The following is an 18,450-nucleotide window of genomic DNA, read 5'->3' as shown; positions in this document are numbered from 1 at the left end:
CAAACACCTCCAGCCTAGCCCTGAAAAGTGTGCATTAGGTTGATGCTTATATGATAATGTGTAAAAACAAACAAACGCTCTCCCATTAAAAACAAATCTTTGGTTTTTCACAGCACCAAACACAGACACTTGCTAATATTCCATTAAACTACATGAAACTGCCATTTTTATAGTTCCCAAGCAGTTAAACATTGGATATTTCACATGATTCCGCTTCATACAAGAAGATCGACATTGGCATGTTGAATAAGTTTCAAAGTTCACAATCCAGGGCTTATCAACCTCATTTAATTATTCCTCCTTTCTGCTTACAGATAAATGGGATGGGAAAACCTGACCAGCTTCTCTGAATTTTTCCTGCTGGGGCTCTCAGACCAGCCAGAGCAACAGGAGGTCCTCTTCGGGCTGTTCCTGTCCATGTACCTGATCACAGTGGTGGGCAACCTCCTCATCATCCTGGCCGTCATCACTGACGCTCAACTCCACACACCTATGTACTTCTTCCTGGCCAACCTCTCCCTCACTGACACGGGTCTTGTGTGCACCACAGTCCCCAACATGCTGGCAAACATATGGATCCAGAATCAGCTCATCTCATATGCAGAGTGTCTATCACAACTATATTTTTTTATACTGTTTGGATTACTGGAGGCATTTCTCTTAGCAGTCATGGCCTATGACCGCTATGTAGCCATATGCCACCCACTCCATTACACCATGGTCATGACACCTGGGCTCTGTGTCCTCCTGGTGTCTGCATCCTGGATCATGAGTGGCTTCTCTTCCCTCCTACACACACTGTTAATGAACAGCCTGTCCTTCTGTGCAGAGCACGAGATTCCACACTTCTTTTGTGACATTATCCCTCTTCTGAGACTGTCCTGCACAGACCCCTTCATCAATGAGCTGGTGCTCTTCAGCATCGGAGGTCTCACGTCCCTCAGGTGTGTGCTTTGCCTCATTATCTCTTACGCATACGTTTTCTATACAATCTGGAAGATCCCCTCCACTCAGGGGAAGCAGAAAGCCCTTTCTACCTGCAGCTCTCATCTCTCTGTGGTCTCTCTATACCTCGGGACCGCTTCTTCTATTTATTTAAGTCCCCCTTCCACCCACTCATCACCGAATGGTGCAGTTGCATCAATAATGTACGTAGCAGTAACCCCAATGCTGAACCCCTTTATCTACAGCCTGAGGAACAGAGACATCAAATCTTCCCTGAGAAAGCTAATTTGGGTTAGGAAAATTTATTCCCCTCAGTGGTAGTGACTTCACATCCACTATGGGGGTCTCCCATCAGTTGTACTCACAAGTTAGCAGTGAAGAGCAAGAGAGGGAGAAAAAGTGGAAACCTACTTCTAGGACCTGTGCTCTGCACTTGAAATTTTCATTCCTAACCTAAAAGAGTACATCAGAAAAAACCCATTTTCACATCAATATTTTCAGCTAAAGTTCTTAAAACCATAATGTTTTAAACTCATTGCCATCCTGGTATATAAGGTGATAAAAGATGTGCTTGAAAACCTTTGAAAGCACAGGGAACAACTCATGACCACCAGGGATATCTGGTTGTGCTGTTGTATGTGGCTCAAAGTGAACTCCAGGGAAAGATTGCTTTTTCCCCTCAGCATTGTGACCTGGATACCTTGGGTCCCTACCAACAGTGCCTTTTACACTGGGACTCCCTGTGTGTGCCACCCCCATGCGGAAAGTACAGAAGCTAGAACTGGGAAGGATTTGATGGAGTATTTAGATAGACCTGCTGCCATATTTTAGCAATCACCCTAGAATCCCATCACTCTTAACATTTTCATGTCATGTGAAAATCTCCATTTTTATTTTTGAGAAAACTTTTCCAAGTTAATTTTACCTTAGCTGCCCCAGTGCTTACCATTTGACATAATGCTTGGTCCTCTTAATAGGTTCTATACACCACTGGCATGATTGTAATCATACAGTTAGGGGCCAGGAAAGAATGGTTTTATGGATACTTCTCAATTGTTTACTAGAGTCATTGACACCTTCTCCTAGAAGTTCTCTAGTCCCCAGTCTTTCCTCATTCCACCTTTCTGCGCACCACAATCATACTGATCTCCAAAGAATACAGTTGTTTATATCACCATGACTCCCATCCTATTAGAAGGCTCCAATAGCTCTCTACTACTGGCAGAATGAACTTCAAGCTATTCTTCCTATCATTCAGGTCCACCATCACCAGTTCACAACTTATATGCCCACAGTTAGCCCACTCTGTTCTATATTCTTCCCAAGATCAACTCAGGCCAATATTTTCAATACATTGATTATTACTGATGGTTACCAAAAAGCTACATCGGCAAAAGTTGTTGGAAAGATGAGTCAATAAAAGTTGGGGGAAATATATAAACAATAAGGTATACCATGACCAATTAGATTCTGCAAGAAAATAAAAGGCTGTTTATTTCATTCTTGTCCATTTCCCTTTAAGAATCTGGTTGCACACTACAGTGACATAGGTTGTGATTACTGCAGGTAATATCTCACCAGTGGAAGTCAGCTGTGGATAGCCAGCTCACCTGCTCCCTACTTACCTTAAAGTGAGCTCACACACTCCTTCTGACAATAACAAGTAGTGTAGTCAAGCAGTAGACAGCATTGGCTGTAGAGTTGGACTGAAGCAAGTTCAAATCTTGGCTTTGCCACTTGTAAGCCTCATGATCCTGGGAAATTACTTAACCTTTCAAAGCAAGTATAACCCACCTTATTGTGTCATCAGGAAGTAGAGTTTGAATAAAATACATAAAACATTTTTGTGATGATTTAAATATGCACATAAACAGATAAATGGTTTATTCCTCATACGTAGTATACCTTCAGTAAATGTCAGCTATTGTAGTGGTATTACCTTTTAAAATTAAAGATCAGCAGCAGCAGATAATGTTAATTCACTCTCAAAACTGCTAATAAGGAACTGCCTATCCCTGCACTCTAAAACAAGAAGGAATCCTGTGCTTAAATCATTCTTTTGGAGAACATGGTGGGGTTTAATGAAGGATCATTCACTTACCAGGATCCATGTGCTGGGAAGATTTCAGTCTACCTCTGAAACCATGCTTACTGCATACTTAAATTGAAAGTAAAAATTATCCACTCCACTTAAAATGCACAGGTTTGCACCATTCCATATGCATCTTTCACTATTTAAGTTAATATTCACCAATCATCTTAGTTACACTTTTTAACTTAAACAGTATTTATATTTTATATATGAATGCCCCCTTAGTGACACAGTTTGGACATTTGTCAGAATTATACTTTCTGAGTCATGCCAACGCACCATTACTTCATAGTTTTGTCAGAGATTTACTGACCATACTGCCTAAGGATTGATTCAAATTTTTGAATGTTAAAAATAACAATTCTAGCAACCATTATTTTTATGTGATTTGTTCTAGCCTACATTCTTAAAAATAAATATGTCACATGTACTTATGGAGAGTTTAAAGCTCATGTTCTATACTGCCAAATTGTTATCAAAACGTAAGTATCTCCCCAAGGTTGCATCACTACTGTTTCATTTTATTATTCACTTTACTAGCAGCAAACTTACTAGCATTCTACTATATTTTCTCTATAATTATATAATAATACAAAATAATTATTGGTAAGAGTGATAATTTTGCCATTAGCATTGAAAACTGAAAATTATTTCCACCAACTAGGGTTACAAAAAATTGTCTATATTATTACTACTTACTCACCAGAGGATTTAAAAATAGAGACATGTATAAGTGAAGTATATGGTGTTCTCATCTCAAATTTGAAGAACTATTGTTTCTTTTTCATAAAAATTATATGTATTTAAGGTGTAAAACATGATAAATAATAGATGTGGGCAAAGTAAAATCATCACTACGGGCAAGTTAATTAACATATCAATCTCACATAATTACCAATTTTTTCCTCTGATGTGGGTATGTGACATCTATTCTCTTACCAAATTACCAGTTTTCAGTACAGTATTACTAACTACAGTTCTCGCGCTATATGTTAGATCCCTAGAACTTATTTATCCTTATTTAACCACCATTCTAATCCCTGCTTCTGTGAATTTAACTTTCTAAGGTCCCACATATAGACAAGGTCACACAGTCTTGCATACTTTACTTAGGATGATATCCTCCACATTCATCCAAGTTGTCACAACTGGCAGAATTTCCTTCTTTTTAAGGCTCAAAAATAGGCACGGCCTGATTTCTGGAGGTAGCTTGGAACAATAGCAAAGATGCCGGGGTGTTTGATAAGCAGCATAAGTTCTCAACAAACGTCCTGCAGCTCCTGGGAGTAGGCCCACCCACAGTCCCTGGCAGCAAGCCTAGAAACAGGTGGTCCATGGCAACAGTCTTGCCCATCTGCACACCCTGGCAATAGGCCCACCCACTCATGGACCCCAGTGTGATACCCACTGGCCTGCAAGTCCTAGCAGTGTTCTCACCAGCCCACATTGCCCAACACCATGCCTTCCAACCAGTGAACACCAACCCTGGACCTGCCCACTCACAGAATCCAGCATCAGAGCCACCCTTATACTGCCAAGTGGCCCATGCAGAATCTTTTGACCAAGATACTGCACAGGAGCTTTCCCTGACAGTCAGTCTGAAAAGAGTAGAAGTTGTCACTGCTCCCTCACATGCACACACACACACAATGAGAGGCTACCAGGATCACAGAAAATCAGGGAACTGTGTCACCAACAAAGAAGCAATGTAAAACTCTAACCCCAACCCTAAAGAAATGGAGATGTACAAACTGCCTGACAAAAATTCAAAACGAGATAAAATGGCGGCGAAGTAGGACGAAGTGGCTCCAGTTCTTGTATCCCTGGAAGAAAATCCTGGCAGATCTACTGAGGAACAGCACAATCAATTCCCCACCAACAATTCCCCAGGATTTATGAAAATAAGAGACCAGAGATAGCGACGAACCAGACAGCTACATGTCGGTGGGGGTCTCAGGGACGTGAGTAAGGATGGAGGCAGCAGGCCGGCAGCCCTCGGCTGGCTTGTAAAGACCTTTAAGCCACCGCTGCCGCTGCAGCAGTCAGCTCCCAGAGGCTTCTATCTGTGCCCAGCAACAGGGGCATCTGCCACAGAGGACTCAACAGGAGCCTGGCACCCCTGTGTAAAGTCAAGGGCGGTGGTGGCAGAACCAGCAGTCCTTGCCCGTGCCTGGCGGCCTTGGAGCCAGTGCTGCCACCGCAGTTAGAGTGTAGACGCTTCCGTCTGGGGGCAGCATCAAAAGCGTCTGCTACGGAGGACTGCTTGGGAGCCCGGGACCGGGCAGAGCCTTGGGACGACTGTGGGGTCCTTGGAAAAGAGCTGGCTCCCAACCTTCCCATCTAGGCGGGTCTGGGTGGCAGAAACCTATCTGCCTAGGTTTGCAGGAAGGGTGGCAAGGAGAGGGGACTGTGTTCAGTTGCGATCTCTGTGGTCGCCAGCCCGCCAGCCCAATAGCCCAGGAGATTTGAGAGGAGCATTGTCCTAACTGATCAGGTTGGAGATTGGGCTGGGCTGAGAGGCAGGCTTTCTGGAGAAGTTTTTATTGGAAAGTGGACTGAGGTGTTCTCCTGTGAAGGCAGCCTGACTTGCTTCTCACCCAGCCAAAGACTGGGAAGGACCAGTACCAGATCCCGTGGGACCCAGGCAGCATGTCAGGTGGGCAGGCAACTGCACACCAGTCTGGTAGCCTGGCTGGTGGGCGGGTGTGTGCCTGGGCCTACAACCCAGCCCACAAATGGATCCTGATGAAACCAGAAAAACCAGATTGGACAGTTTGAAACCAATAAGGGGGGGTGGGGTTCCCCTCCTTTTTTATCTTGTTTTTAACTTTTTTTCAGTAATGGTATATTTTTTAATTTTATTATTGCTTTATCTTTCAATACTTTGTTCCTCTCCTTTCTTTTTTCCTATTTTAGTCGTTTCTTCCTTTCATCCCAAACTTATCGCTTTTTCCTCCCTTCTCCTGCCCTTTTTTAAAATGTTTGGTTGTTTGTTTGTTTGTTGCTTTCTATACAACTGTAAATACTTTACAACACATCTCTCGGGTCTTAGCACACTTTACAGGTTCCTGAATTCAATTACTGCATTGATTAACTCTACTTGCTCACACGCTACACCTATTTACTATTCCTGACTCTCGCCTTACCTCAAAATCTGACTGCATGCAACCTCACTGCTTTCTAGATCCAAATCACAAGCCTTCCCTCCCCAACAAGAGACTTATCTTTGGTCCATCCTTTCTTAAAGTGGCAAGTTAGGTTGAAGATTATGGTTAACACTATATATAGCCTAAGGATCTTCTATCTCTTCTCTACCAGTTGTGACTGTAAATATCATAAAGTACTCTATTGCTGTCATAAACCATTTTGCCTCCCCCTCCAACTGATCATGTACACATAAAGAAAGGAGCAGGTGGAAGCGGAGAACATCAAGATACCTGCAGGAGACTGCACCACTGAATCTCACAGGTATTCTACCACAGAAGTTCACACCATAAACCGAGGGAGTCAGAACAAATCAATTTAAGAAGCTGAGGCTAACAAGAAGAGTCTCACAAACAATGGGAAGACAAAGAATCAATGCCCAAATGAAAGAAAAGGTGGAAGTCTCAGAAAGCATGTTAGATGAAAGAGAGGCAAGTCAACTATCAGATATTGAATTCAAAGCACTAGTTATCAGGAAATTCAGCGAGCTCACAATGAGCTACCGGAAACTAGAGGGGAGCTACAATGAACTCTCTGCAAAATATATCAACATGGAAAAGGAAATAGAAACTATCAGCAAAGGCCAAGAGGAAATGAAGAATACAGTTTCTGAACTGAAGAACACAGTAGAAGGAATGAAAAAGAGAATTGAGGAGGCAGAAGATCAAATCAGCAAGTTGAAAGACACAGTAGAAAGAATATCCCAGAAAGAGCAAGAAAAAAAGAGGCTCAGAAAGAATCAAGAGGGATTAAGAGAAATGCAAGACAATGTGAAACGTAATAATATCCGAATAATAGGAATACTAGAAGGAAAAGGAGAAGAACAAGGGATAGAAAACCTATTTGAAAGAGGAATGATGAAAAATTCCCCTAATTTGATGAAAGAAAAAGTCACACAAATCCAGGAATCACAGAGACTCAAAATCAAGAGGAACCCAAAGAGGCCCACTTCAAGACATATCATCAGTAAAATGACAAAATTCCAAGGCAAAGAGAGAATCTTAAAGGCGGCGAGAGAGAAAAAGGAAGTAACACACAAGGTGTCCCCAATAAGGTTGGTTACTGACTTCTCAATGGAAAGGCTCTAAGCAAGAAGAGAATGGCAAGAAATATTCCAAGTAATGAGAACCAGAGGCCTTCAACCAAGGCTACTTTATCCAGCAAGGCTCTCAATCAAGATAGAAGGCCAAAAAAAGCTTTCAAGACAAAAGAAGTCTAAAAGAATATGCCTCCACCAAAACAGCTCTACAAGAAATACTAAAAAGACTACTTTAAGGAAAGGAGGGAAAAGAGAGAGACAGAGAGGAACACAGTTACAAAAATGGCAATGAATAAGTACCTATCGATAATAACCTTAAACATAAATGGATTAAATGCTCCAATCAAAAGACATAGAATAGATGAATGGATAAGAAAGCATGACTCACACATATGCTGCCTACAGGGGACCCACCTCAGGACAAAAGACCATCACAGACTAAAAGTGCAAGGCTGGAAACAAATTTTCCAAGCAAACAGACAAGAAAAAAAATGCTGCAGTAGCAATTCTCATATCAGAAAAAATAGACTTCAAAAGGGGGGCCATAAACAGACACTCAGAAGGTCACTTCATAATACTCAAGGGAAGAATCCACCAAGAACACATTAACGTCATAAATATATATGTACCCAACATAGGAGCACCCAAATATATAAGGAAAATCCTAGAGGACATAAAGAAAAATATTGACAGCAGCACAATTATACTAGGGGATTTTAAAATCCCACTGTCAAAAATGGACAGATCTTCCAAACAAAATATCAACAAAGATATTGCAGCATTAAATGAAACCCTAGATGAAATGGACGTAACTGATATATATAGAGACCTTCATCCCAAAGAACCTCAATGCACATTCTTTTTAAATGTCCATGGAACATTTTCAAAGATAAACCACATGATAGGACACAAAACGAGCCTCAACAAATTCAAGAAAATTGAAATCATACCAAGCAAGTCAGTTCTCTGACCACAAGGAACTGAAATTGGAAACCAACCCCCAGTCAGTCAGTTCTCTGACCACAAGGAACTGAAATTGGAAATCAACCCCCAAGAAAAAAAAAACCAGACACGCAAAATCATGGAGACTGAATGGTATGCTATTAAACAATGAATGGGTCAAGAATGAAATTAGGGAAGAAATCAAAATAGTTTCTGGAAGCAAATGAAAATGAACTCACAACAACCCAAAACTTATGGGACACAGTGAAGGCAGTCCTGAGAGGGAAGTTCATAGCAATACAGGCTTACCTAAAGAAGATATAAACATTTCAAACAAACAACCTAACCCCACACCTGCAAGAACTCGAAGAACAACAACAAAGAGAGCCCAGAGCAAGTAGAAGGAAGGAAATAACCAAGATCAGAGCAGAATTCAATGACATAAAGACTAAAAGCACAATTCTAAGGATCAATGAATCCAGGAGTTGGTTTTTTGAAAAGATAAACAAAATAGACAAGCCTTTAAGTAGGTTCATCAAGAAAAGAAGAGACAGCAGACAAATAAACACAATCAGAAATGAAAGAGGAGAGATTACAACTGATACCACAGAAATAGAAGGGATTGTGAGAAATTACTATGAAGAACGGTATGCCAAGAAATTTGAAAACCTAGGGGAAATGGACACATTTCTAGAAAATTATAATCTTCCAAAACTTAATGAAGAAGAAGTAGAAAGCCTGAACAAAACAATAACAGCAAATGAAATTGAAGCAGTAATCAAAAAACTTCCAAAATACAAAAGCCCTGGACCAGATGGTTTCACAGGAGAATTCTACAAAGCATTTAAGGAAGAGCTAACCCCTATTCTTCACAGACTATTCCAAAACGTCCGAAATGATGGGAAACTCCCAAACTCTTTTTATGAAGCCAGCATCATCCTAATTCCAAAACCAGATAGAGACACAACAAAGAAAGAAAACTTCAGGCCAAGATGGCTAATGAACATAGACGCTAAAATCCTCAACAAAATATTGGCAAATCACATCCAACAATACATCAAAAAGATCATACACCACGACCAAGTGGGATTCATCCCAGGGTTGCAAGGGTGGTTCAATATTCTTAAATCAGTAAATGTAATACACCATAAAACAAAAGCAAAGACAAAAATACATGATCATATCAATAGATGCGGAAAAAGCTTTTGATAAGGTACAACACCCATTTATGATAAAGGCACTCAGCAAAATGGGAATAGAGAGAGCATTCCTCAATATAATAAAGGCCATATATGAAGGACCTACAGCCAACATCATATTCAATGGGCAAAAACCAAAAGCTTTTCCACTAAGATCAGGAACAAGACAAGGTTGTCCACTTTCACCACTTCTATTTAATATACTATTGGAAGTTTTAGCCACAGTGATCAAACAAGAAAAGGAAATAAAAGGCATTCAAATCGGAAAGGAGGAAACAAAACTGTCATTGTTTGCAGATGACATGATAGTGTACATGGAAAATCCTATAGCCTCTACAAAAAAACTGCTCAAACTAATAAATGAATTTGGCAAAACAGTGGGTTACAAAGTCAATATCCAGAAATCAAAAGAATATTTGTATACTAACAATGAATTAGCAGAAGCAGAAATCAAGAAAAAATCCCATGCAATATAGCAAACACAAAAATAAAATATCTGGGAATAAATCTAACCAAGGAGGTAAAAGACCTGTATGCAGAAAACTACAAAACACTGAAGAAAGAAATCAAGGAAGACACAAAACAAATGAAAACATATACCATGTTCATGAATTGGAAGAATTAACATCATCAAAATGTCCAGACTACCCAAAGCAATTTACAGATTCAGTGCAATACCCATTAAAGTACCAATGGCATATTTCACAGACATAGAACAAACACTTCAAAAATTTATATGGAACCATAAAAGACCCCGAATAGCAGCTGAAATTTTGAGAAAGAAGAACAAAGTAGGAGGGATCACAATACCTGATATCAAACTTTATTACAAGGCCACTGTAATCAAAACAGCTTGGTACTGGCATAAAAACAGGCATATAGACCAATGGAACAGAACAGAGAGCCCAGACATAAACCCAAATCTTTACAGTCAATTAATATTCGACAAAGGGGGCCATAACATAAAATGGGGTAAAGATAGCCTTTTCAACAAATGGTGTTGGGAGAACTGGACAGCTACATGCAAAAAAAGGAAACTTTAGCACCAGTTTACTCCATACACCAAAATAAATTCAAGGTGGATAAAAGACTTAAATATAAGCTGTGACACCATTAAAGTCCTGGAGGAGAACATTGGCAGGAAAATCTCAGATATTTCACACAGGAACATTTTTACTGATATGTTCCCTAGAGCAAGGAACATAAAGGAAAGAAAAAACAAATGGGATCTCATCAAAATAAAAAGTTTCTGTGCAGCTAAGGAAAACAGTATTAAAATAAAAAGACAACCAACTCTATGGNATATACACAATGGAATTCTATCAGCAGAGAGAAAGAAGGAGCTTCTACCTTTTGCAACAATGTGGATGGAACTGGAAAGCATTATGCTGAGTGAAATAAGCCAGGTGTTGAAGGAAAAATACCATATGATCTCACCTGTAACAGGAAGCTAAACAACAAAACAAACAAGCAAGCAAAATATAACCGAAGACACTGAAATAGAGAACAGGCTGACAGTGACCAGAGGGAAGAGGGGTGGGAATTTCAGGGGAAATAGGGGAGGGATTTAGAGGAAAAAATATAAAGGATACATGGACAACAACTAAGAAGGGTGGAAATGGGAGGGAGGGGTAAGTACAGGGGGGTGTGGGATGGGATGGGAGTAATAGACAGAAAACTGTACTTGAGAAATAATTAAATTTGAAAAAATTCAAAATGACATTCTCAACTAAGCTCACTGAGCTGTAGAGAACACAAAACACTCTCTACAAATAATATATGAACAAAAAGACAAGTTCAACAAAGATAGAAACCACTAAAAGAGACAAAAGAATCTGGAGCTGAAGAATTCAGTGGATGAACTAAAAACATTAGCTTCAATGAATGAATTGATGAAGCAGAAACGAATTAGTGAATGCTGAAATAGGTTCTTTGAAATTACCAAGGCAGAGAAACAAAAAAAAAGAGAATTAAAAAATAGTGAAGAAAAGATATGAGACTTACAAGACAGCAGTAAAAAGAATTAATACACGCATTATGAAGTTCCAGAGAAAAAAAGAGAAGAGAATGCTTGCAGTCATCTCAACAACAAACCATGTATATGATGGTAGTCTCATAAGATTATATGAAGCTAAAAAGTATTTTTTATAGATTTAGTGTAACCTAAGTGTACAGTGTTTATAAAGTCTACAGTAGTGTACACTAATGTCCTAGGCCTTCACATGCTCTTCCCACTCACTCACTGACACCCAGGGAAACTTCAGTCCTGCAAGCTCTGTTGATGGAATGTGCCCTACCATTTTTGAAGCCTTTTCACCATATTTTTATTGTACCTTTTTTATGTTTATTACACTTAGGTACACAAAGACTTACCATGATGTTCAATTGCATGCAGTATTCAGCAGAGTAACATGCTGTACAGGTTTGTAGCCCAGGAGCAACAGGCTAGACCACAGAGCCTAGGTGTGTAGCAGGCTTTACCACCTAAGTTTGTGTAAGTGCACTCTGATGTTCATATGAATTAAATTGCTTAATAATATATTTCTTAGAACATACCTCCATTGTTAAGTGATGCATGACTATACTTAAAGAAATCATAGCTGAAAACTTCCCAAATCTGGAAAGGGAACTGGCCTTTGAGATTTATGAAGCTCAAATATCCCAAATGGCTTCAACCTAAAGAGGTCTACACAAAGACATTATAATAATATTGCAAAGTCAAAGGCAATGAGCTCCTTTTGAAAGCAGCAAGAAAAAAGTAATTCATTGCATACAAAGGATGTGGGACTATCAGATGTTTTCTCAGAAGTCACCATACAGGACAGAGAAAAGTAAGATGATACATTTAATTTAAAGTGCTCAAAGAAAAAATATTGTCAGCCAAGAACATTATTTCCAGCAAAACTTTCTTTCAAAAGGGAGGATCGCCTGATCAGGTGGCTGAGTTGATTGGAGCCTTGTCCCATACACCCGAAGTTCAATTCCCGGGCAGGGCATATAACTAGGTTGTGCGTTCAGTCTTTGGTTGGCATGCATACCGGAGGCAATCAATCAATGTTTCCTGCTCACATTATTCTCTCTTTCTCTTTCTCAGTCAATAAACAAATTTTCAGATGAGGATTAAAAAAAGAAAGGATCAATAAGGTCTTTTCCAAGCAAACAAAAGCTGAGGAAGTTAATCACCACTAGACATGCCTTTCAAGAAATGCTTAAAGAAGTTCAAGTTAAAAATAAGGATATTAAACAGCACTCCAAATTATATAAACTATAAATCTCACTGTTAAAGATAAATATGTAAATATATACCAAATAATATAATACTGTAATGGTGATACAAAAGTCACATATAACCATAGCATAAAAATTAAAAGACAAAAGTGTTAAGGATAACTACAAAAATTTGTTAGTGGTACATCATTTAAAAAGAAGTAAATTCTTCCCTGGCTGGTGTAGCTCAGTGGATTGAGAGAGGGCCTGCAAACCACCGTATTGTGGTTCGATTCCCAGTCAGGGCACATGCCTGGGTTGCAGGCCAGTTCCCAGCAGGGGACACACGAGAGGCAACCATACATTGATATTTCTCTCCCTCTCTCCTTCCCTTCCCCTCTAAAGTTAAATAAATAAAATCTTTTAAAAAAGAAGTAAATTCTGACACCAATAACAAAGTGTGGGGAAGGAGTAAAAGTGAGAGTCATTGCATATGGTTGAAGTTGTATTTTATCAGCTTAAAAGACACATTATACCTATAACAACTTTTTGTCAAGCCACATAGTCACAACAAAGAAAAACCTACAATAAATACAAAAAGATAAAAATAAAAGGAGAAAATATTTTAGATCATGTCTCTAATAAGGGATTCATATCCAGAATATAGAGAGAACTCCTAAAACTCCACAACTAAAACAACAACATAATTCAAAAATGGGCAAAAAACATTTGTTCAAAGACATACAAATGGCCAATAAGCACATGAAAAGATATCCAACATTGCTAATCATTAGGGAAATGTAAATCAAAGCTATAATGAGACATCACTTCACTCTCATTGGAATGACTTATTTAAAAAAAGGAAAGCAACAAGTATGGCTAAAGATATGGAGAAATTGGAAGCCTGTAAACTATTGAGAATTTAATAGGTATAGCCACTATGGAAAACAGTGTGAAAATTTTTCAAAAAATTAAAAATAGAATTTAATGACATAGTAATGCCACTTCTGGGTATACACCCCCAAGGAATTGAAATCAGGATCTCAAAGCAATATTTGTACATCTATGTTCATAGCATTATTCACAATAACTGGAACATGGAAGGAACCCAAGTGTCAATCATCCAACAAAAGGATTACCAAAGTGTGGTATATGCATACAATGGGCTATTACACAACCCTTTTTTACTTTTAAAGAAAGTAAATTCTGCAATATTCTACAACATGGACCAACTTTGAGGACATCATCCTATATGCTAAGTGAAATAAGCCGTTCACAAAGAGATAAATACTGCATGATTCCAATTATATGAAGTGCTTAGAGTACTTGAAATCATAAAGTCAGAAAGTATAATAGTGGTTACCAGGGGCTTGGGGGCAGGGAGTTACTGCTTAGCATAGAGTTTCAGAATTAAAAGAGGAAAAGAGTTACCGGTGGTGATGATGGTGATGGTTGCACAACAATGTGAATGTATTTAATACCACAGAACTGTGCACTTAAAAACCATTAAGATGGTGCACACATGTAATTAAATAAATAAACATTTGTACAACTGTCACTGTAGCATAGGAGCAATCATATGTAAATGAGTGGACTAGGCTATGTTCCCATCAAATTTATTTACAAGAACAAATGGCAATTAGATTTCACTCACAAAGTGTACTTTGTCAACCCCCTAATTCAAAGGAAATATACCCACTTTTGAAATATTTAAAGCTTTCCTTGAAGTCCAGTGAGGAAACAAGAGTCATTTATCACCAAATATTTTTTAACATTGTACTGAATGACCTAGTTAATGCTCTAAGACAGGGATGTCAAACTCATTTTCACCAGAGTCCACATCAGGCTTGTGGTTGCCTTCAAGGGGCTAAAACAATTTTAGGACTGTATAAATGTAACTGCTCCTTAACAGTTAAGGAGTTGAAATTACATTCAGCCCTTTGAAGGCAACCACGAAGCTAATGTGGCCCCTGGTGAAAATGAGTTTGACACCTCTGCTCTAAGACAAGAAAAAGAAATTTAAACAAAAACACCATAGGGATTAGAAAGTAAGAAAAAAATGTCAGTATTCAAAAACCTAACGACAAACATAAAAAATACAAAAGTATCTACAAACAAATGGAATCATTGGTGCCCCTAACAAGATCACCAGATACAACATATATAAGCAAAAATCAATTGTATTACTACATATGAGTAGCAAACAAGGAGAAAACAAAATCTTCAAAATGTCATCAATTACCATAGCATTTAAATTTTGTAATTATTTTATTGTTCGAGTACAGTTGTCTACATTTACCCCCTACCACTCCCCCGCAACCCTTGCTGTCCCCACCTCCCTCCCCTGCTTCCACCCACTCCCTTGGTTTTGTCCATCTGTTCTTTATAGCTGTTCCTGAAAACCCTTCCCCCTTTTCCCCCCATTATCCCCTCCCACCTCCCCTCTGGTTACTGTCACATTGTTCTTAATTTCAATGTCTCTGGTTATATTTTGCTTGCTTGTTTGTTTTGTTGATTAGGTTCCACTTAAAGGTGAGATCATATCGTATTTGTCCCTCACCACCTGGTTTGTCTCACTTAGCATAATGCTCTCCAGTTCCATTCATACTGTTGCCAAGGATAGGAGCTCCTTTCTTTGTGCTGTGTAGGATTCCATCATGTAAATGTACCATAGTTTTTGATCCATTCATTTACTGATGGGCACTTAGGCTGCTTCCAGCACTTGGCTATTGTAAATTGTGCTGCTATGAACATCAGGGTGCATAGGTTCTTTTCAATTGGTGTTTCAGGGTCCTTAGGATATACTTACCATAGCATTTTAAAAACATTAAATATATAAGGATAAATCAGAAAAAGATGTCAAAGAACTCTACTGAAGACTACACAATGTTACTGAAATAATTTTAATGAAACATTGGAAAAATACACCAATTTCATGACTTAGCAGTCTCATTATTACAAAGATTAATAATGAGACCCCCAAATTAATCTAATTTCAATATAATAGAAATCCCAGTAGGTCTTTTTGAGGATATTGGCCAACTTACTCCAAAATTTATATGAAAATTCAGGACTTCCGCCAAGATGGAGGCATAGGTGGAAACACTGTGCCTTCTCCCACAACCAAGTTTGGATACAACAAAAGTTTTGGAGAACTAAGACACACCCAGAGACCAGAAAACCGAATTATACAGAAGTCCGACAGCTATGAACCATTCAATGAGGATGGTAAGAGGTGGAGCCAGCAGCGGAGCTGGGTCAGGCAGGACAGACCTAGGAGCCCAGGCAGCCCAGAACTAGTTAGGGTGCAGAACAGACTGACCAAGGTCGCACATTCGCGCTCAGTGAGATGGACCACGCAGGCCCCAGGGGGCGAACCCAGTGGTGGAGGGCTGACAGCGGTGGCACACTCGCGTGCCGTGGAGCCAGGCGCATGGGCATGGTGACGGTGGTGGCTGCGGTGCTGGTGGGGGTCGCGGAGGTGGGCGCTGGAGGGAAGCCATTGTCCCCCTTTAACCCCGCCCCCACATACAACGTCACAACCCAGCGACTGAGTTGCCCTGCTCTGGTGAAGACCTAGGGCTCCGTTCCTGCTACTTAACAGGCACAAACAGCCCAAAAGATGGTGCAAGAACTCAAAGTCCCAGAGCCAATAACTCTAAGAGACCAACAGATTGCCAGCCTCTCAGAAGCCCAATTTAAGACACTATTTATCAGCATGCTCACAGAATTGGTAGAGTACAGTCACAAATTAGAGGAACATATGAAGGCTAAACTAATTGAAATGAAGGGAGATGTCCAGGAAACCAATAGCGATGGAAAGGAAACTGGGACTCAAATCAATGGAATGGACCAGAAGGAAGAATGAAACATCCGACCAGAAAGGAATGAAGAAATGAGAATTCAAAAAAATGAGGAGAGGCTTAGGAACCTCCAGGACATCTTTAAACGTTCCAACATCCGGATTATAGGGGTACCAGAAGGGGGAAAGAAACAGCCACGAGTGGAAAACGTATTTGAACAAATAATAAAGGAGAACTTCCCCAGTCTGGCAAAGGAAATAGACTTCCAGGAAATCCAGGAAGCTCAGAGAGTGCCAAAGAAGTTGGACCCAAGAAGGAACACACCAAGGCACATCATAATTACATTAGCCAAGACTAAAATGAAGGAGAGAATCCTAGAAGCAGCAAGGGATAAGGGGACAGTCACCTACAAAGGAGTACCCATCAGACTGTCAGCGGATTTCTCAAAAGAGACCTTACAGGCAAGAAGGGGCTGGAAAGAAGTATTCCAAGTCATGAAATCCAAAGACCTACAGCCAAGATTGCTTTATCCAGCAAAACTTTCATTTAGAATGGAAGGACAGATAAAGTGCTTCTCAGATAAGGTCAAGTTCAAGGAGTTCATCATCAACAAGCCCTTATTATATGAAATGCTAAAGGGACTTATATAAGAAAGAGATGATGAAAAATATGAACAGTGAAAGGACAGCAAACTCACAGTTATTAACAACCACACCTAAAACAAAAGCAAACCAAGAGGACAGCTAGATCAGGAGTGGAACCATAGAAATGAAGAACACATGGAGGGTTAGAAACAGGGGGGTGGGAGGGGGAGAAGGGGGGAGAAGGCACAGAAAATAGCATAGAGGGTAGGTAGAAAATAGATAGGGGGGAGGGTGAGAATAGTGGGGGAAATATAGAACCTAAAGAAATTGAGACACGTGGTTATAAACTAAGGGGGGGGAGAATAGTGGGGGAGGGAGTGTGTGGGTGGAGGGGAATGAAGGGGGGAAGAGAACAACTGTAATGGTATAATCAATAAAATATATTTTTAAAAAAATTTATATGAAAATTGAGCCAACAATAGCCAAAGAAATACTAAATGAGAAGAAAACAAAGGATTTAACCATGTATCAATCCTATTAGAAACTACAGTAATTAATGAGTAGAGTATTGACTCAAGGACAGACAAACTGACAAATGGAACAGAGCCTAGAAACAGATTCACATATGCACACTCACCTGACCAATGGTAAAATTCATATGGCAATGCAGTGGGGAAAGGGAGGTCTTTTCAGTAAGTGGGACTGGGTCAGTTGTATATACATGCTTTGGGAAGAAAAATGTATCTTGATCTATCCCTCACCTGATACCAAAATCAATTCTAGGTTGATAGCACACCTAAATGTGAAAGATACAACAATGTATCTTTTGCCCTGGCTGGTGTAGCTCAGTGGATTGAGCTCAGACCTGTGAACCAAAGGGTCACCAGGTCCATTCCCAGTCAGGACATATGCCTGGGTTACAGGCCAGGTCCAAGTAGGGAGTACGTGAGAGGGAACCACGCATTGATGTTTCTCTCCTTCTCTTTCTCTCTCCCTTCCCTTCTCTCTAAAAATAAATAAAATCTTTAACAAAAAGAAAAATTAATTTAAAACAATGTATTTCTTATAGGAGAATATTGGCAAAGACTTAGCTAAGATTATTACGATTTTAAAAGTACAAACTTTAAAATGAAAATTTATATATTGGACTATACTAAAACTAAAATCTGTTTCTGAACATACTGTTAATTGAATGAATGTCAACCCAAAAAGTTGAAGAAGATATTTCTACATTCATCTGACAAAGCAATCATAACCTGGATATACAAAGAATTACTATAAATCAACATGAAAAAGACAGACAACACAATAAAAGGGGGGGAAAGCACTTAATGGTATAGTATATAAGAGGATATACTTATGGAGAATAGCCATTTGAAAAGATATTTGGTCTATTAGTCATCATGGAAATGAAAAGTAAAACCACAATAAGATA

The 18,450-nt window shown here is 39.4% G+C and overlaps 1 protein-coding gene across 1 annotated transcript; it reads left to right on the top strand.

Annotated features, from left to right (window-relative positions):
• Nucleotides 1-204: 204 nt before the first annotated feature.
• Nucleotides 205-1,334, top strand: LOC119003430 (olfactory receptor 1G1). The gene is given in 1 exon segment (XM_081833789.1): nucleotides 205-1,334. A coding segment is annotated over 1 exon segment (1,062 nt). The 3' UTR covers nucleotides 1,267-1,334.
• The last annotated feature ends 17,116 nt before the right edge of the window (nucleotides 1,335-18,450 follow it).

The sequence above is a fragment of the Sturnira hondurensis genome, unplaced genomic scaffold (genome assembly GCF_014824575.4).
Source record: "Sturnira hondurensis isolate 20B ecotype Veracruz unplaced genomic scaffold, ASM1482457v3 Scaffold0018728, whole genome shotgun sequence".
NCBI classification, from domain to species: domain Eukaryota; kingdom Metazoa; phylum Chordata; class Mammalia; order Chiroptera; family Phyllostomidae; genus Sturnira; species Sturnira hondurensis.
Note: the sequence above shows the minus strand (reverse complement) of the source record. Positions and strands in the feature narration are given on the sequence as shown.